This window comes from Hyperolius riggenbachi, chromosome 11 (genome assembly GCF_040937935.1).
Source record: "Hyperolius riggenbachi isolate aHypRig1 chromosome 11, aHypRig1.pri, whole genome shotgun sequence".
Lineage (NCBI taxonomy): Eukaryota > Metazoa > Chordata > Amphibia > Anura > Hyperoliidae > Hyperolius > Hyperolius riggenbachi.
The window spans coordinates 205,092,885-205,106,912 of NC_090656.1; the positions used below are offsets into that span (position 1 = coordinate 205,092,885).

General features: G+C 43.8%; 1 protein-coding gene across 7 annotated transcripts in view; it reads right to left on the bottom strand.

The window, feature by feature from the left end:
- Positions 1 to 14,028, bottom strand: part of PLEKHA7 (pleckstrin homology domain containing A7) — a 353,339-nt gene that overhangs the window by 91,516 nt on the left and 247,795 nt on the right. For all 7 annotated transcript variants that reach the window (XM_068261471.1, XM_068261463.1, XM_068261462.1 and 4 more), the window contains 4 exons: positions 13,790 to 13,901; positions 4,869 to 4,973; positions 4,031 to 4,103; positions 2,259 to 2,359 (listed from right to left, as the gene is read on the bottom strand). In XM_068261471.1, the coding sequence (XP_068117572.1) occupies positions 2,259 to 2,359; positions 4,031 to 4,103; positions 4,869 to 4,973; positions 13,790 to 13,901 (391 nt within the window). The remainder of the gene's footprint in view (positions 1 to 2,258; positions 2,360 to 4,030; positions 4,104 to 4,868; positions 4,974 to 13,789; positions 13,902 to 14,028) is intronic.

Below are 14,028 nucleotides of genomic sequence, written 5' to 3' on the forward strand. Positions count from 1 at the left end.
TCCTAGGCATGACCATCACTATTTGGGGAATAAATATTGGAAAAGCAACAGAAAGTCGTTGTGAAATGACAAAAGACTGACACGGCTGACCGGATCTTTAAGATCACTGACGACACCGCACAAAGTACCGTGATCGCTGGAAGTCTCATTCGCGCTGCCGTTTACGCCGCGTGACCTTGCGCTTAACCTGACGACAGGAAGAGGCGTTGCTAGCAACCATTGTCAAGGGGATATCTCTGAACCCGTGGAGCGGTGAGTATGCAGCCTAAGTTTGACTTTATTTGCCATGTGCATGTTTCAGGTGTGTGATCCAGACACTACTGATGCATGAAAGATCAGCAGGACTGTCAGGCAACTGGTAATGTTAAAAGAAAATAAATATGCAGACTCCATATCCCCCTCACTTCAGGCGTCCCTCAACACAACCTGCGGCAGCACACAGCTTTGGTATGAATGAAAATCATACATGTCTTTTTACCTTCGTATGGACAGCACACTATTTGCATTGCAATGCATCAGACAGCAAAGCACTTGGCGTGAACAAGTCCTTCATTTCTCTTTGCAGCGAGTCAGTAAAATCTGTTATGAACAGCACTATTTGTTATTTTGTCTAAGTATATCTCTGGATCCAAGGATCCTGTTATTATGATTATTAGTTTCCATGGGACCGGCGTCTTCAGAACACAGAGAGAGGACACAAAGTGACTGACAATATCATTATAACACACAAAACACAACGAATGAAAATTATGCCTGGCAAAGCTCATATTGTCAGAGGCGAATACTGATTGAGATTTAGCAGCAGTGCTTGTTTTGTAGATAGCAGAGCAGTGATGGAGCATGAATAATCTGGGGAGATCATGTGGACCCAGCTTACATTCTTTTAGCCATGCCAAATTCAATTAGAATGGAATTCTGGAATGGGGCGAGCATATAAAAGTAACTGTACAAGAGATTGAGCCACACTGGACATGGATACACCGGAACAATGGGCTGTCTCACCGTGTGTTCAGCCAATCACAGAGCAGCACAACGGCAGGACCGAGCCTGTACAGGGTGGATCTGTTAGCAGTGTTATCTGCACCTCATTCATGCAATGTGGGTCACACCATTCGGGGACTGGAAATGTAGAGGACAATAGCTGCAAAATCTTACTATAACTGTATATGGAAGACAAAGTGAACCTAAAGCCACGGGAAAAAAATGAGATGAACTTACCTGTGGCTTCCCTCAGCCCCCTGCAGCCGATCGGTGCCCTCACAGCTCCGCTCCGATGCTTCTGCACCCGCCGGCGAACACTTCCAGTTTGGACGTCACCGACCGACAGGCATGGGAACGCGAGTGATTGTTCGCGTTCCCTGCCTGTATATCGCCCCCTATGCTGCTATTGCGGCCTCCTATTGGCTCATTGAATGCCTCATATGTGCACAGGGAAATTATAGAGGGAGGAAGGGGGGGGGGGGAGCAAGAGGAGCCCAGGAGGAGTAAGGGGACATAGCTACTAGGGAACATACTGTATAGGAAGATGAAGGGAGAATAGGCAGCTGCATGCAGATGCAGGGGCAGATATAGGAGGAAATTAACCAAGGATTGAACTTCATATCCCAGTAAGTAGCCAATGCCCCCTTTCCCATGAGAAATCTTTACCTTTTCTTAAATAGATCATTGGGGGGGGGGGGGGTCCTGTGTGGCTGATATTGTGATGTAACCCCTCCCACAGTGTGATGTCATGACCATGGCCCGCCCCCCCCTCCCTCCTTCCGAGTATTCTGTAAGACCAGCTATATTTTCTACTGACTAGAGTCACTGACTATCAGTAAGTAAACATTCCACACAGATCATTTGCCAGTACTAAAAACGTTGCCGCTGGTGATAAATTTCAGAATGTAAAAAGGGAGAGAAAAGATTTTACCGTGGGTAAACTCTAAATAGTTTATTAATACTGTAAAAAAAAAAAACAACAACAACAACAATTTCATTGATTATGTTATTTTGACTACAGTCCCTGTTAAGTTAGCCAGAAGCCAAAATCAAAAAATCAATCTTGATTGCACAACTTTGTCCATTGAGCCTACCTAAACATTGTTTGCAAAGCATTCTCTCGCTGTTGGTCTCTGCACAACACAGATATGTTAAGTTTTGCATCACTGTACAATTATGGTTGTTTGGTATATGGTTAGCTTAAAGAACAGGTAAAAGATTTGACTACAAGAAACGAATGTGGAAGCTGAAAGTTGGACAGTAGGTGGAGAACGCACCTTAAAGGAATACTTGCGATTTATTCGGTCCTCGGGCCCGGTGGGGGTGATGCTGTATCCCGGGAGAGGAATACTGCCCAGTATGGCCTCCTCTTTGCTGTCTGTTAGAAGAAGAGAAGTACGTGAGATGGTCGTTGTTGCAATGCAGAGGAAATGTACAGACTGCAGAGGAGAGGGGTAAGGTCATACAGTCAGGCTTCATTTACATTTTCTGTGGTGCAATTTGCTCATGGCTTAAGAGCCTATGCGTAACCCACCATTACATGTACTTTGATATCGGCAGCAGACTGCAACATCAGGGAAATTGCAGTGACCCCGCCCCCAGAACGTCTTTCCCAGTGATGTCAGATGTCACAAAGGTCTTACACCTCCGTCACGTGCGCACTGCCGGACAGGCAGTGCATCACAGTTTTTTCCACCATTTATTTAGCATTTCTTTATTCCACATCCACATGAGCACCGCTACCACGAACACCTTTAAAGATGTTCGTGTTGCCTTTGACTTCCATTGCATCGTATACCGTGCCCACCGTGTGGCAGCACGCTGCAGCCTCTGCGTTGGCCAGACCACTATCGCCGCATCGCGTGTACTTCGGCATTTCTAAGACATTAAATGGCCACTGCAACCACCATTAACAGAGGTGCCTGGCTCTTCTACTGACCACATATGCTATTGCTCCGTTATTATTGCCTGATGAAGCGGGATCAAACCTGCGAAACGTGTTGCATATTTGGCGTTCATAAATAAAATATATTGACTGTCTTTACTACAGTCGTTGAGTGTCTACTTGGAGGAGGTAAGTCCAACACTACCTTCTCTATTTACCAAGAATTTGGTTTTTAAGCTCATTTAGTTTCCTTTTATCCTTTTGGCGCCTCTGTTCTCCTGCATAACTGCAATCAACATTGGTGGGGAAGAGTACCGTGGAAAGTACTGTATATACTCGAGTATAAGTCTAGAAATTTAGGTCTGATTCCCTTCATAAAAGTATAGGGGTCGACTTATACACGAGTCACAAGCAACACTGAGTAATGTGTGTAATATTAGTGGTAAGTGACACTTTCTTGATAAAGGAAATGCCAATAAAACACAGGTCTGAAAGTCCTGGCCCCAACAATTACCAAGGAAAGGGGCAGGGGGGAAATATTGGGCTGCAGAAAGGGGAGTGAATCCTTGCTGCATCTGTGGGCCTGGAGGAGTTATTGGCTGCAATTAGGGGACAGGAGGGGCTAATTGATGAAATAGTGAATACAGTGCACTCATTAACCCCTCCTGCCCCCAAGTGCAGCTGTTCATTCTTCCTGGTCCCCAAGTGCAGCCATTAACTTTGCTGGGTAGACTTATACTTGAGTCAATACAAAATTCCAGCTGAAAGAGGGTCAAATGTTGAAGTCTACTTCTACACGAGGTTGACTTATTCTTGAGGATATACAGGTATGCAAGTATGAAAGATCCCCATATCTATGTTCTGCATTCCAGATTTGCCTTCCACTAGCCCCAGCATTGGCTGATTATTGTATGGCGCTCTGATTTATGTTGTGTAATAAACACATTGAGCATTCCTTGCGGACTGTGCAGTCACAGGGGAAGGGCGGCCGGTATGTGACATCAAGGTGCTAAATTTCACACACAGAATCTGACCCACAAATCTCACTAATGCTAATGCCTGCAAGAACAGAAAAGCAGCGACCCTCTCCTAACAAAAACGTTGTGTAGTGACCCTTCACCCTTCACCCCCCCCCCCCCCCCCACAGACACTCTTCCACCTCACCTTTATAGTAAAATAGACAATAGTCTGACAGCAGAAACCAGCGTCTCTTCCATAGTTTCATCCCGGAGCTGTCCTATAAAAAAGAAGGACAAAACTAAGACATTGGACAATACAGAAAAATCTTCAGATAGTGCCACACACAACTCTACCATCTTAAGGCACCACACACCATACAATAAAAAGAACCAATTTTACACCAATTAAAAATGATCAGTTTTAAGGAAAAATCAAACGTATTTTCTACTTGAGCGAGAAATCTGATCAAATTTCCTTCTTTGTTTTTTTTTTTCCAATACAAGTCGAGCACTTGCGGACACACTTCCTGCTTTAGGGTATACGGAAGTGCATGGAAGTGTATTGTAAAAATACGCTTCTGCGCATCCACGCCGATAATTTTTAAAACCCCTGCATCGCCATAGACTAACATGACTTCTGGGCTGACGCAGATCGCCGCAAGTCAACGCAGAAGATGCGCGGTAATGTAGTTCTGGACCTGCGTTGGGGATGCGGCGAAAAAGTCACGTCCATCGCGTCGTAACGTGGCAGTATAAAAGTCTCCATAGACTTTCATTGCCCGGCGGTGGGGTGCGGTAAAAATACCACACTGCCCCGGTGTGAAAAGGCCCTGAATGTAATTTGACAATATCTGATTGAAAATGAGTGGTAGAAGGTGGTAAATCGATCACTACTACTCAGACGTCTTCCGATCAGGCTGCTATCAATGGTTTGCCCCATAATGCACTGGAGGAAGAGAAACCAGCGCCAACATACAAAAGGGAAGAGATCTGCCCTTATGAGTTTACAATCGACAGGACTCTGCCGTGACTTATGAGCTTACCTGTTTGTAGAGCCATCCCCTCACCAGGACCGGCACATTGGGGTTCCTCTTGATAGACTGATCCCTCTTCCCAAAGCTGTAGACCTTAGTGCTGACCTTGTTAGCCTGGAGAGACAGCAAGACACAACATTATCACCAGTTCTGCAATGATCGGTGAGGATCAATGGCACAAATAAGAGGCGTGCACACTAGGAACTAAGAGTAGGGCAAAAAAGAATACAGGGACAACGGGAGCCTGATCTGGTGGAATATATTAATTGTAGAGTGGAAAGATAAGTGACAAGCCTGGGTTGCTGAATATAGCCACCACTCAAAAGCGCTTATAAGGGAATACCAACCCCACTTGACCTTAGTATAGGGAGAGCTGGTCTCTGCTCCATAAAAGAACCGCATGATAAAAACATAAAATTCAACCCTCCAACAGGGTTAACAATTATGAGAACAAAAACCTCTTGCAGGCGCCTAATTGATAATAAAACCATTAAAAACAGATTAAAAAGTAAGGCAAGTGTTGGCTTACCTTCACACCACTCAACTGGTAGATTTTTACATTCAAATATTGTATAAAGACAGGACAACGCATTTCACAGCTTAAAAGCTGCTTCCTCATGTCAATGTCATGCTAGACTTGCTGTAAGATAAAGCTCTGAATGCCTTCAGGGCTCTGAGTTTTATCTTACTGCACATCTAGCATGAGATTAACCTAGAGAAGTGGCTTTTACACCATGAAACGCTGTGTGCTATCTTTGTGCAGTATCTGACTAACTTGGTTTTACCTTGGTTTTTTAAGCTTTTTTTTTTTTAACTTGTTTTATCAGCCAGGTGCATCCAAGAGTTTTTGTTCGCACACTAGAATCGTCCCGTAAGGTGAACCTGTATCCAAGTCCTGTCGACAACAATTACGTGTTACTATTTTACGATTGTTCTATTTGCTCTGAATTTGATTTTCTTCTTTGACTTAAAGGTACGGAGAGAGACTCAGGTCTGATTTGTAAATTGCTGCCAGCCCTTTCTGCTTTGCTAAGCTGTTCCCATTGGTCAAATGTCACCCTCTGTAGTCGTGTGATATTGGTGACAGGATTAGTGGGTCTTCAGTTACCATACAACAGCTTTCTTGTGAGAGATAAATTTGTAGCTCAGAAACTCATGTGTGATAAGTAAGGTCATGTCTATAATGCTTGAAGGGCTGACACTGTTCGATAATGGTACAATGGGCTAGTCCTGCTGCCATACCCATCCGTGTAAAAATCTCTGGGGTCCCGGATCAGCCGGCTTTTGGCACATAGCTCCTCCCAGTATTATTCTTGAGAAAGGGATCCTGTACGACCCTGAAATTTCAGATTTCTTGAATTGATGCTTCTTTAAAACGAATATATATGGAAGCACTAGCTAGCTCTCCTTTGCTTACCTGTGGGAAGTATTTGTACTTGCTGCACCTAGCATAGCTTGTTTCGTATGCAAATCAGCACTGTATATTGACAGTTTGAAGTTGGACTAACAATTCAGGGAGCTTCTTTCTCTCATACACCAAAGAAGACAAATGCACTGCATGGAGTACATATATGAGAGAACCTACAGAACACAAATCAGAAAACAGATAGCAGGCAAGTCCTCAATATCCCCCCATTTATCTGTATATGTACTCAGCCTATTAAGCACATTTTTATCAAAGGTCTGCCTGTGACAGATCACAACTAACAGTCAGCAGTCCTAAAATCGAGGTTTTTGGAAAACACTACCCTGTTGCCCTAGAGGAATCAGCTTGCGAGACAGCTTCCACTCTCTCGCAACAAGATTGTCTTATAACGAAAAAATTTAGTAATAGAAGTCCCATAGATATGGTAAATTCCATCACAAATTGCCTGCCAATTGTTAATTTTTCTGGACAGGCCAGTGAGTGCAAAAAGATCTTTGACAAGTACTGGCCGGTCCTACTAAGTGACCCTATACTAGAGCAAGCCCTACAGGTAAGACCCCAGGTGGTCTTTAGAAGGGGAAAGACAATTAGGGGCCATATAGCACCCAGTAGATTATCCTGCTAGAAATTGCCTAGTGGAACCACAATACAGAGTAGAAACCATACCCAACTAGGATGTTACTCTTGTAAGTCCAAACGGTGTCTTTGCTGTAAAACACTAAATAATGGCAAACTTACATTTCAGACAAATTCCAATGCTGAATATTGTATAAAGAGTCATGTAACATGCCAAAGCACATATGTAATTTATTTGCTTAGTTGTCCATGTAATCTTGCATATGTGGGCCGTACTACCCAAAAGTTCCAAACTAGACCTAATAAACATAGGTCCAATATAGCTAAGGGTGAAATGAAACATGGGGTATCTAGCCATTTTTACCTGGTCCATAGTAGGAATTTTGAGGCCCTGAGGGCGACCATTATAGAACAGATAGACCACCCTAACAAATAAGAGGTACCGCGTCCTTTGTAGACGCAAGTCCTTCTGGATTTTAAAACTGGGGACCTTCGAACCAGGGGGCCTCAGTAAATGTTTAGAGGAAATGAGCCATTTGCAGCCGGTTGTGCATTGATGTGGTCCTGGGGCTAGTAATATAGTATACACTCTTCTTTCCCCTACTCCTAGATTCCCTCCCCCCCTTCTTATTTTTTCCCCCTCCCCCCCCCCTTCTTTCCCCTCCCCCCCCTTTCCTCCTTTGATTATCTTCTCTGTTATTAATGCATGTGCATAATAGTTGTATTAATTTATCTCCGATGGACGATTGGCATCGCATGTATATTTGCATGCACGCATGTTCTTCTTTCCATCCATCCATCCATCCATCCATCCATCCATCTTTCCATCCATCCATCCATCTATCTACACACACACACACACACGTGTGCGGGCATACATGTAGACAAAAAGATAAAACGATAGATTTGACTTCTGTCTCACTGAGGCTTTATTTATTTTTTAATATATTTTTTTTAATTTTAATATTATGCTTTCTATATGCTACTTGCTAAGTATGATCCTCTTGCTTCTATATGAGGAGCAATGTGTGTATATATATTTCATTTTCTAGCTATTAGGAGCAATATGGCTTCCTTTCCCCTCCCCCATGCAATTTCTATTGGCTAGTCCTTGATTGCGTATGTATGAGGATTGTATAAAATGATTTGTACAAATTCACATGTAGACGATTGACTTGAAAAAGTGGAGGGAGTTCCTCTGTGAAACGTGTTGTCACTTAATAAATTTACATTTTTATACTGCAACTTTTAATTCTTTACTGCCCCGATCAGCTACCCCCCCCCCCCACCCCCCCTTTCCACACGCTGCTCTGAGAGCCAATCCAGGCACTGCACGCCGCGCTCTATTGGCGTCAGCAGAGCGAGCGTCCTGGTTGCCATGACTACCTACTCGAGGAGGATCCTGGGAGCACCAACGTCTTCTCCGGCCAGCGGTCGTAGAGAGCCCGGTCCCCGGCTGTAAGTGGCTAAGTACGCTGTGCTAGCCGCCATTTAAACAGGTGAGACCTGTCCGTTGGGAATTTGGACTAGTTTGAACGGAATCTCTGAGCGCCCCTTTTTTCTTACATTTATTTCAGTGGCATTTACAAGGGAGCAGCCGAGCGCAGATAAGGTGGCCAGATCGCACCGAGGGGTACTTCCACTACCCCACAACGTACTAGATCACAGCGACTGACATCAATAAAGACCCTAAATACACCATCTGACAAAACCTCTTCTATTCCTGGTAACCGAGAATAAAAATGTAAATATATAACCTAAAGCAGTCCAGGTATAACAGCAGGTTCTGCGGGGGAGACGGCAGCTGCTACTTTGGTATCATTATGCCATTAAGATTGAAGGTGGGGTGGGGGCAGCCTGCAGCTCTGGTAGACTGTTCCGCAGAAAGACAAATGAATTCACAGAACTTGATTGTGACTATACACTACAGACACACACAGAGTACACAAACACTAGTGTTACACAGCCACACACTAATAAATACTAAGACACATACCGACACTACACAAACAGACTTTCACAGGTGTATTACACAGACACAACCTACTTCCCACACTTAGTAGGTTCACACCCACTAGTGACAACCCGCACACTCTACTAAAAACAAAGACACAGATTAACGAACACACACACATGCAGACACTCTGCAGGATCTCTCACTCCTGGAGATTCATGCACTGAACAGCCCCATTCCACATCCTCCAGAGCCAATCTCACAGGCTGGGCAGCAATTCAGAGAAGGAGGGACGTGCCTCCTTCTGCATTGTTTTATTCACTGTTAAAGAGTCATAAATGTCATATTTATTACAATGACTGATGCTGGGATAATGAGAGTGATTACAGGATTTTCAGGAGTAGCGAAAGTACCTCCCACACACGGATTACATGAACAGGTGTGGAAAGCACACGGCTCAGGACGGCTCGCAGGAGGAATGATCACAACTGCTCCCATGTGTGTAATCACAGTCCACGGCATAATGAGAGACACGTGTGAGTGTACTGCAGCCCCGCTAGATCCATTCACACAGGATAAACGCAGCAATAAAGCAGGAACATTATTCCCATCCACAACTACTAGAAATAGGAGGCTGTTATAGAATCACAGTGTGACTTCATAATACAATCCCAGCCCCCAATAATGTTATCATCACTGCCAGTACCGATTTATGTTCATTGTCTAACCGATGCTACAGAACATCAGCTGCCATCTGAATGGCTGCACAAATCTGTCCATCTTCCCTACTTAGTGCTGGCACTACCAAAGAGGCATAAGAGCAATTGCCACAGTGCCCCTGAGCGCTGATGGGCTTAGGGGTCTGGCACTCACCTGTCCAGCACACTGCTCTGCCCGTGCTCCATGTCTTCATCCATGCTGGCTGCCCCTTCTCCGTGATTCATCACGTCATTACACAATATCAAGGAACTGGTCACTGAGAATAGGCTCCCTTGCGAGGTTAAAGACAAGAGTGCACGGATTGGAGCAGGGCGCTGGGACAGGTGAGTTGCTATGCTGACAAAACTGTGCAGGGACCCTGAGGTGACATAGTTGAGAAGCGAGATCATGTGGGGGGGGGGGGATTTGGTTTGGCAGCCAGCTCGGGGACCCTGGGGGTGAATTTGTTGCGGGTATGTGAGGAGGGGGCAGCCACCCCAGGTTAATTTTTTTCCCCGAGGTCCCATTTTGACATTGCTCCCACAATGTCATCCACTCTTCCCTAACTGCAAGCAGATACAATTTGCAATTTCCCAAAATGTTTCTGCTCAGATGATGTCATCAGGGACATTACTCTTGCCTGGAAGAGAACAGCTTCTGAGTGCAGGAGATAGATAAAATAGGTCAATAGTTCTGGGACACTTGAAAGATTGTGACATTGAGGAGAAACATAAACCATTAAATCTACTTTTCAAGTTTTTAAACATAAAATCAAACTGTGGGACATCTAAAATGAAAAAATACATTTTGAGGAGGAGTGATATTTTATTTCTCAATGTACAAAACAATAAGACAAATAAAATCTTTGGTGAATGTCCTCGGTATAAAATGAAAAAAAGAAAAACCCTAGAGCTCCAAATTTAAATCAAACTGATGTTTAAACATCACTTTATACTTTATTTTTAAATGACAAAATGTATACAAACACACGACTTTATATACACAACACCACTTCGACTACTGTAAGTACAGTAATTAAAACTGCTGTATTAGAGTGATAAGTGTGTTTATAAATATATCTACTGCTCAAAGCCGGAAAAAACACTCCCAAAACAAAATGGCTATAGGAACAGGAAAGCGGCCAAAGTGATCTCTAAAGAATCATGCAAGACTTGTGTATGTGTACAGCTGTCCGATGAATGCGCACATCTTACCAGAGAGACCAACGCTATTATTCTTCCTCCTTGCCTCTCATGCTTCATCAGGCGCAGCTCATCGTCCCTCTGCCCCCCTACATAGGGACTAGATTTAAGACTGCCGCTAGAATGAGAGATCCATGCTTGCCCAAGTGCTGGCCAAAAGTATTATTCTCCGTCCGTGCCAGCTTCCTCTTCATGTGCCACTTATCGTCACCCTACACCCCATAGTATCAGAATGTGTCGCTAGCCTGCAGGCTGGGGACACATCTGTACAGTCTCGGCCACTAATCTAATCAAAAGTGTACGAGGCTTGAACAGATTTATTACTCAAATGATGGAGATCATCGGAGGACAAGAGTGATCAAACAAGCCTGGAAGTGACTGGCTATATCATTTATGTTCACGCTATTCTCCGGTCTTGAGTAAATCAGACCTTATAGCAGTGTGCGGGGGGGGGGGGGGGGGGGGGAGCATTGAGAATAAGTCTGCTTTCATGAATGCATTTTTTAATCCATTTCCTTATCCTCTGTACTCCTAAACATTTGCAGATGTGCATTCCCTGCTCTACAGCTAAACAGAGAGGGGTGGGGCTTAACTAAAGAGGGAAGCCTCTGGATCCTATTGAGGCTTCCCTCAACATCTTCCGGTCCCCCATCACCGAGTGCGGACCTCCAGAAGATTGCTGACAAGGGTTTGTCCCCCGTCGCATGCCAGGACCCCCTTTAACATGGGGCTGCGCCCCTGTTCTGTCATGAGCACGGCCATACTGCACCTGCCCAACCATGGCCGTGCTCGTACAGAAGGCAGAAGCCGCTCAGACACGACTGGAGGACAGTGAGGGAAACTTAAAGCGGCCCCAAACCAAACATTTTTTTCTATTAAAAATATTTAGTTGCACCACTCTGACACATACAAAGATAAATAAACACTCCTTCAAGCCTATGAGCATTTCAGTGCATGCTTTTCACCCTTCTCTTTTCATAACTAGGATTATACTGGGGGCAGCCATAAGCAATTCCTCCATTGCCGGACACCACCTACTTGACCAGTTTGCCGGATTTTGTCCCGGCGATTTGAAAGAAAGGGAGGGGTTCCTCCAATAAATGTAAAATATTTTATATTTGTCATCATGCAGCTGAAAAAAGGCTGCTAGCTATTATTATAATTTAGAAAATAGATTTTATTTCTGAAATCTTGTATTTTTAATTTGGGTCCACTTTAAATAGTATTCAGAGGCTTCCTTCTTCTTAGGCAAGTATTGGTTTCTGAAGGTCAAGTACTCTTTAACCACTTTTTCCACCACTACAGTATATCTACGTCCTCTTTGACTTCATCTAAGCCCTGAGGATGTAGATGTACGTCTTGTAGCTGAAGCACAGCTGTGCAGGATTGGGCTTGCTCCTGTGAAAAACCTCCGGTACTATCTGCTGCAGCAATAATTGGTGAAATGGAATATATGTTTCCTGAGCCAATAAGATTGATTTCTAGCATTAAAAATACTTAGATTTTCTCAGTTCATAGTGAAAAATACACACTGTAGCATTATTTCAGAATCAAATATCTTCACCATAAATTGTGACAGGAATGTAAATTAAGTTTTATGATAAACAGTAGAAATAGCCAAACCAAATGTGGTTTTTTTATCTACAATAGCGCTTTTTATTTTTAAACTGGAATTGGTAAATCTGAGAAATAATGTGCATTTTCTATTTGTTTCCTCTTTTTCCTATTAGAATGCTTAGAAAACAAAATTGTTTGAGGGAAAAAATGCCATACAATGAAAGTTGACCTAGTTAGCCTTGAAAAAAAACCCGATATATATTTAATTTAGGTGTCATAAGTAGGGATAACGTTATTGCTGATTAGATAGGGACATAGCTAAAATGCCAAAACTGCTCTGGTCCATAAGGGGGAAACAAGGCCTGGATGCAAAGTGGTTTAAGGCAACGTGAAATGAAAGGAATGTGCATTGAAATTGTGTGCATCAGGAATGACTGAAAACTAAAGATCAGAGGTGAATCCCTGGATAGCAACATGGCAGCCTCCATATGCCCCTCACTTTAAGCTCCATTTAACAAAGAGGCACAAATCAAAAATGACCTGTTCATCCTTCTGTCCCTTTATAGGGGCTGTAATTGGGAATAAAAGCAATAAACATACTGTGTCAGTTATCAACATGCTCCTCAAGACTCTGGCTACATAACTAGCCCATAACTGACATTATGACTCTTTAAATGTGGTCTGTATACTGCCACCAAAATATTCAAGTTCATTTGGTGTAGAAAAAAAGGTTTGCTGTCAAAAAAGGTTAAAAGGAACTTGAAGTGAGGAATGTGGAGGCTGCCATATTTATTACCTTTTAAACAATACCAGTTGCCTGGCTTTCCCCCCTGATCCTCTGCCGCTGATACTTTTAGCCAGAGACTCTGAACAAGCATATGCAGATCAGAGGTTTCTGACAAAAATCTGGCAAGATTAGCTGCATGCTTGTTCCAGGGGTGTGATTCAGACACTACTGCAGCTAAATAGATCAGCAGCACTGCCAGGCAACTAGTATTTTTTAAAAGGAAATAAACACGGGAGCCTCCATATTCTTCTTAATTCAAGTCCCCTTTAAACTCTCCAGGGATACAAATAGGCTGTACACATAAACGCTTGTATTTGCTCAGACACAAGTCGCAATCCTGCGCGGTAATTTACATTGCAAATTTCCTGAAAAGCAAATAGAGGCAGGAAATTCCTGGGTGAAGCAGAGGCGGCTGCAGAGATTAATGACGATTGCCGGTAATAAATGAGAGCGTTTACCATAAAATGCTGATTGCGCAAGATGACTGTGACACGAGAAATGTCAGAACACATTCTACAAGGACAAACGTTCAGGAGAGCGGGGGGGATGGTGTGCAGGAAAGATACCACATGTTCCTGGCTAGGGGGACCCAAGCGCAGAACTGCAGTCAGATCGCTCACACAGGACAGTCCTGTGGATTTTATTAGGGCAGACTCAGGATGCTGTATTAGAGGCTGCAGTGTTACTGATAAATTCACACACATCACTTTCCATTAGGGAGGGCCTCACCTTAGGAGCGGGTCTGGCCTCCGCAGTGGATGTGGTCACCGCCGTGGAGCTCTCGCTCACCATGCTGTAGGGTCTTTGGTTTATCTGCTGCGGAGACATGACAGAGGGGTTTCTGCAGAGAGAGAAAGCAGACAATGAGAAGACAATACTCTGCATCACTCACAGAGACAGAATACAATTATATCATCAACCTGTCCTGACTGCGACCGACAAAGCCTCAGAGCCTATGCCATTTCCAC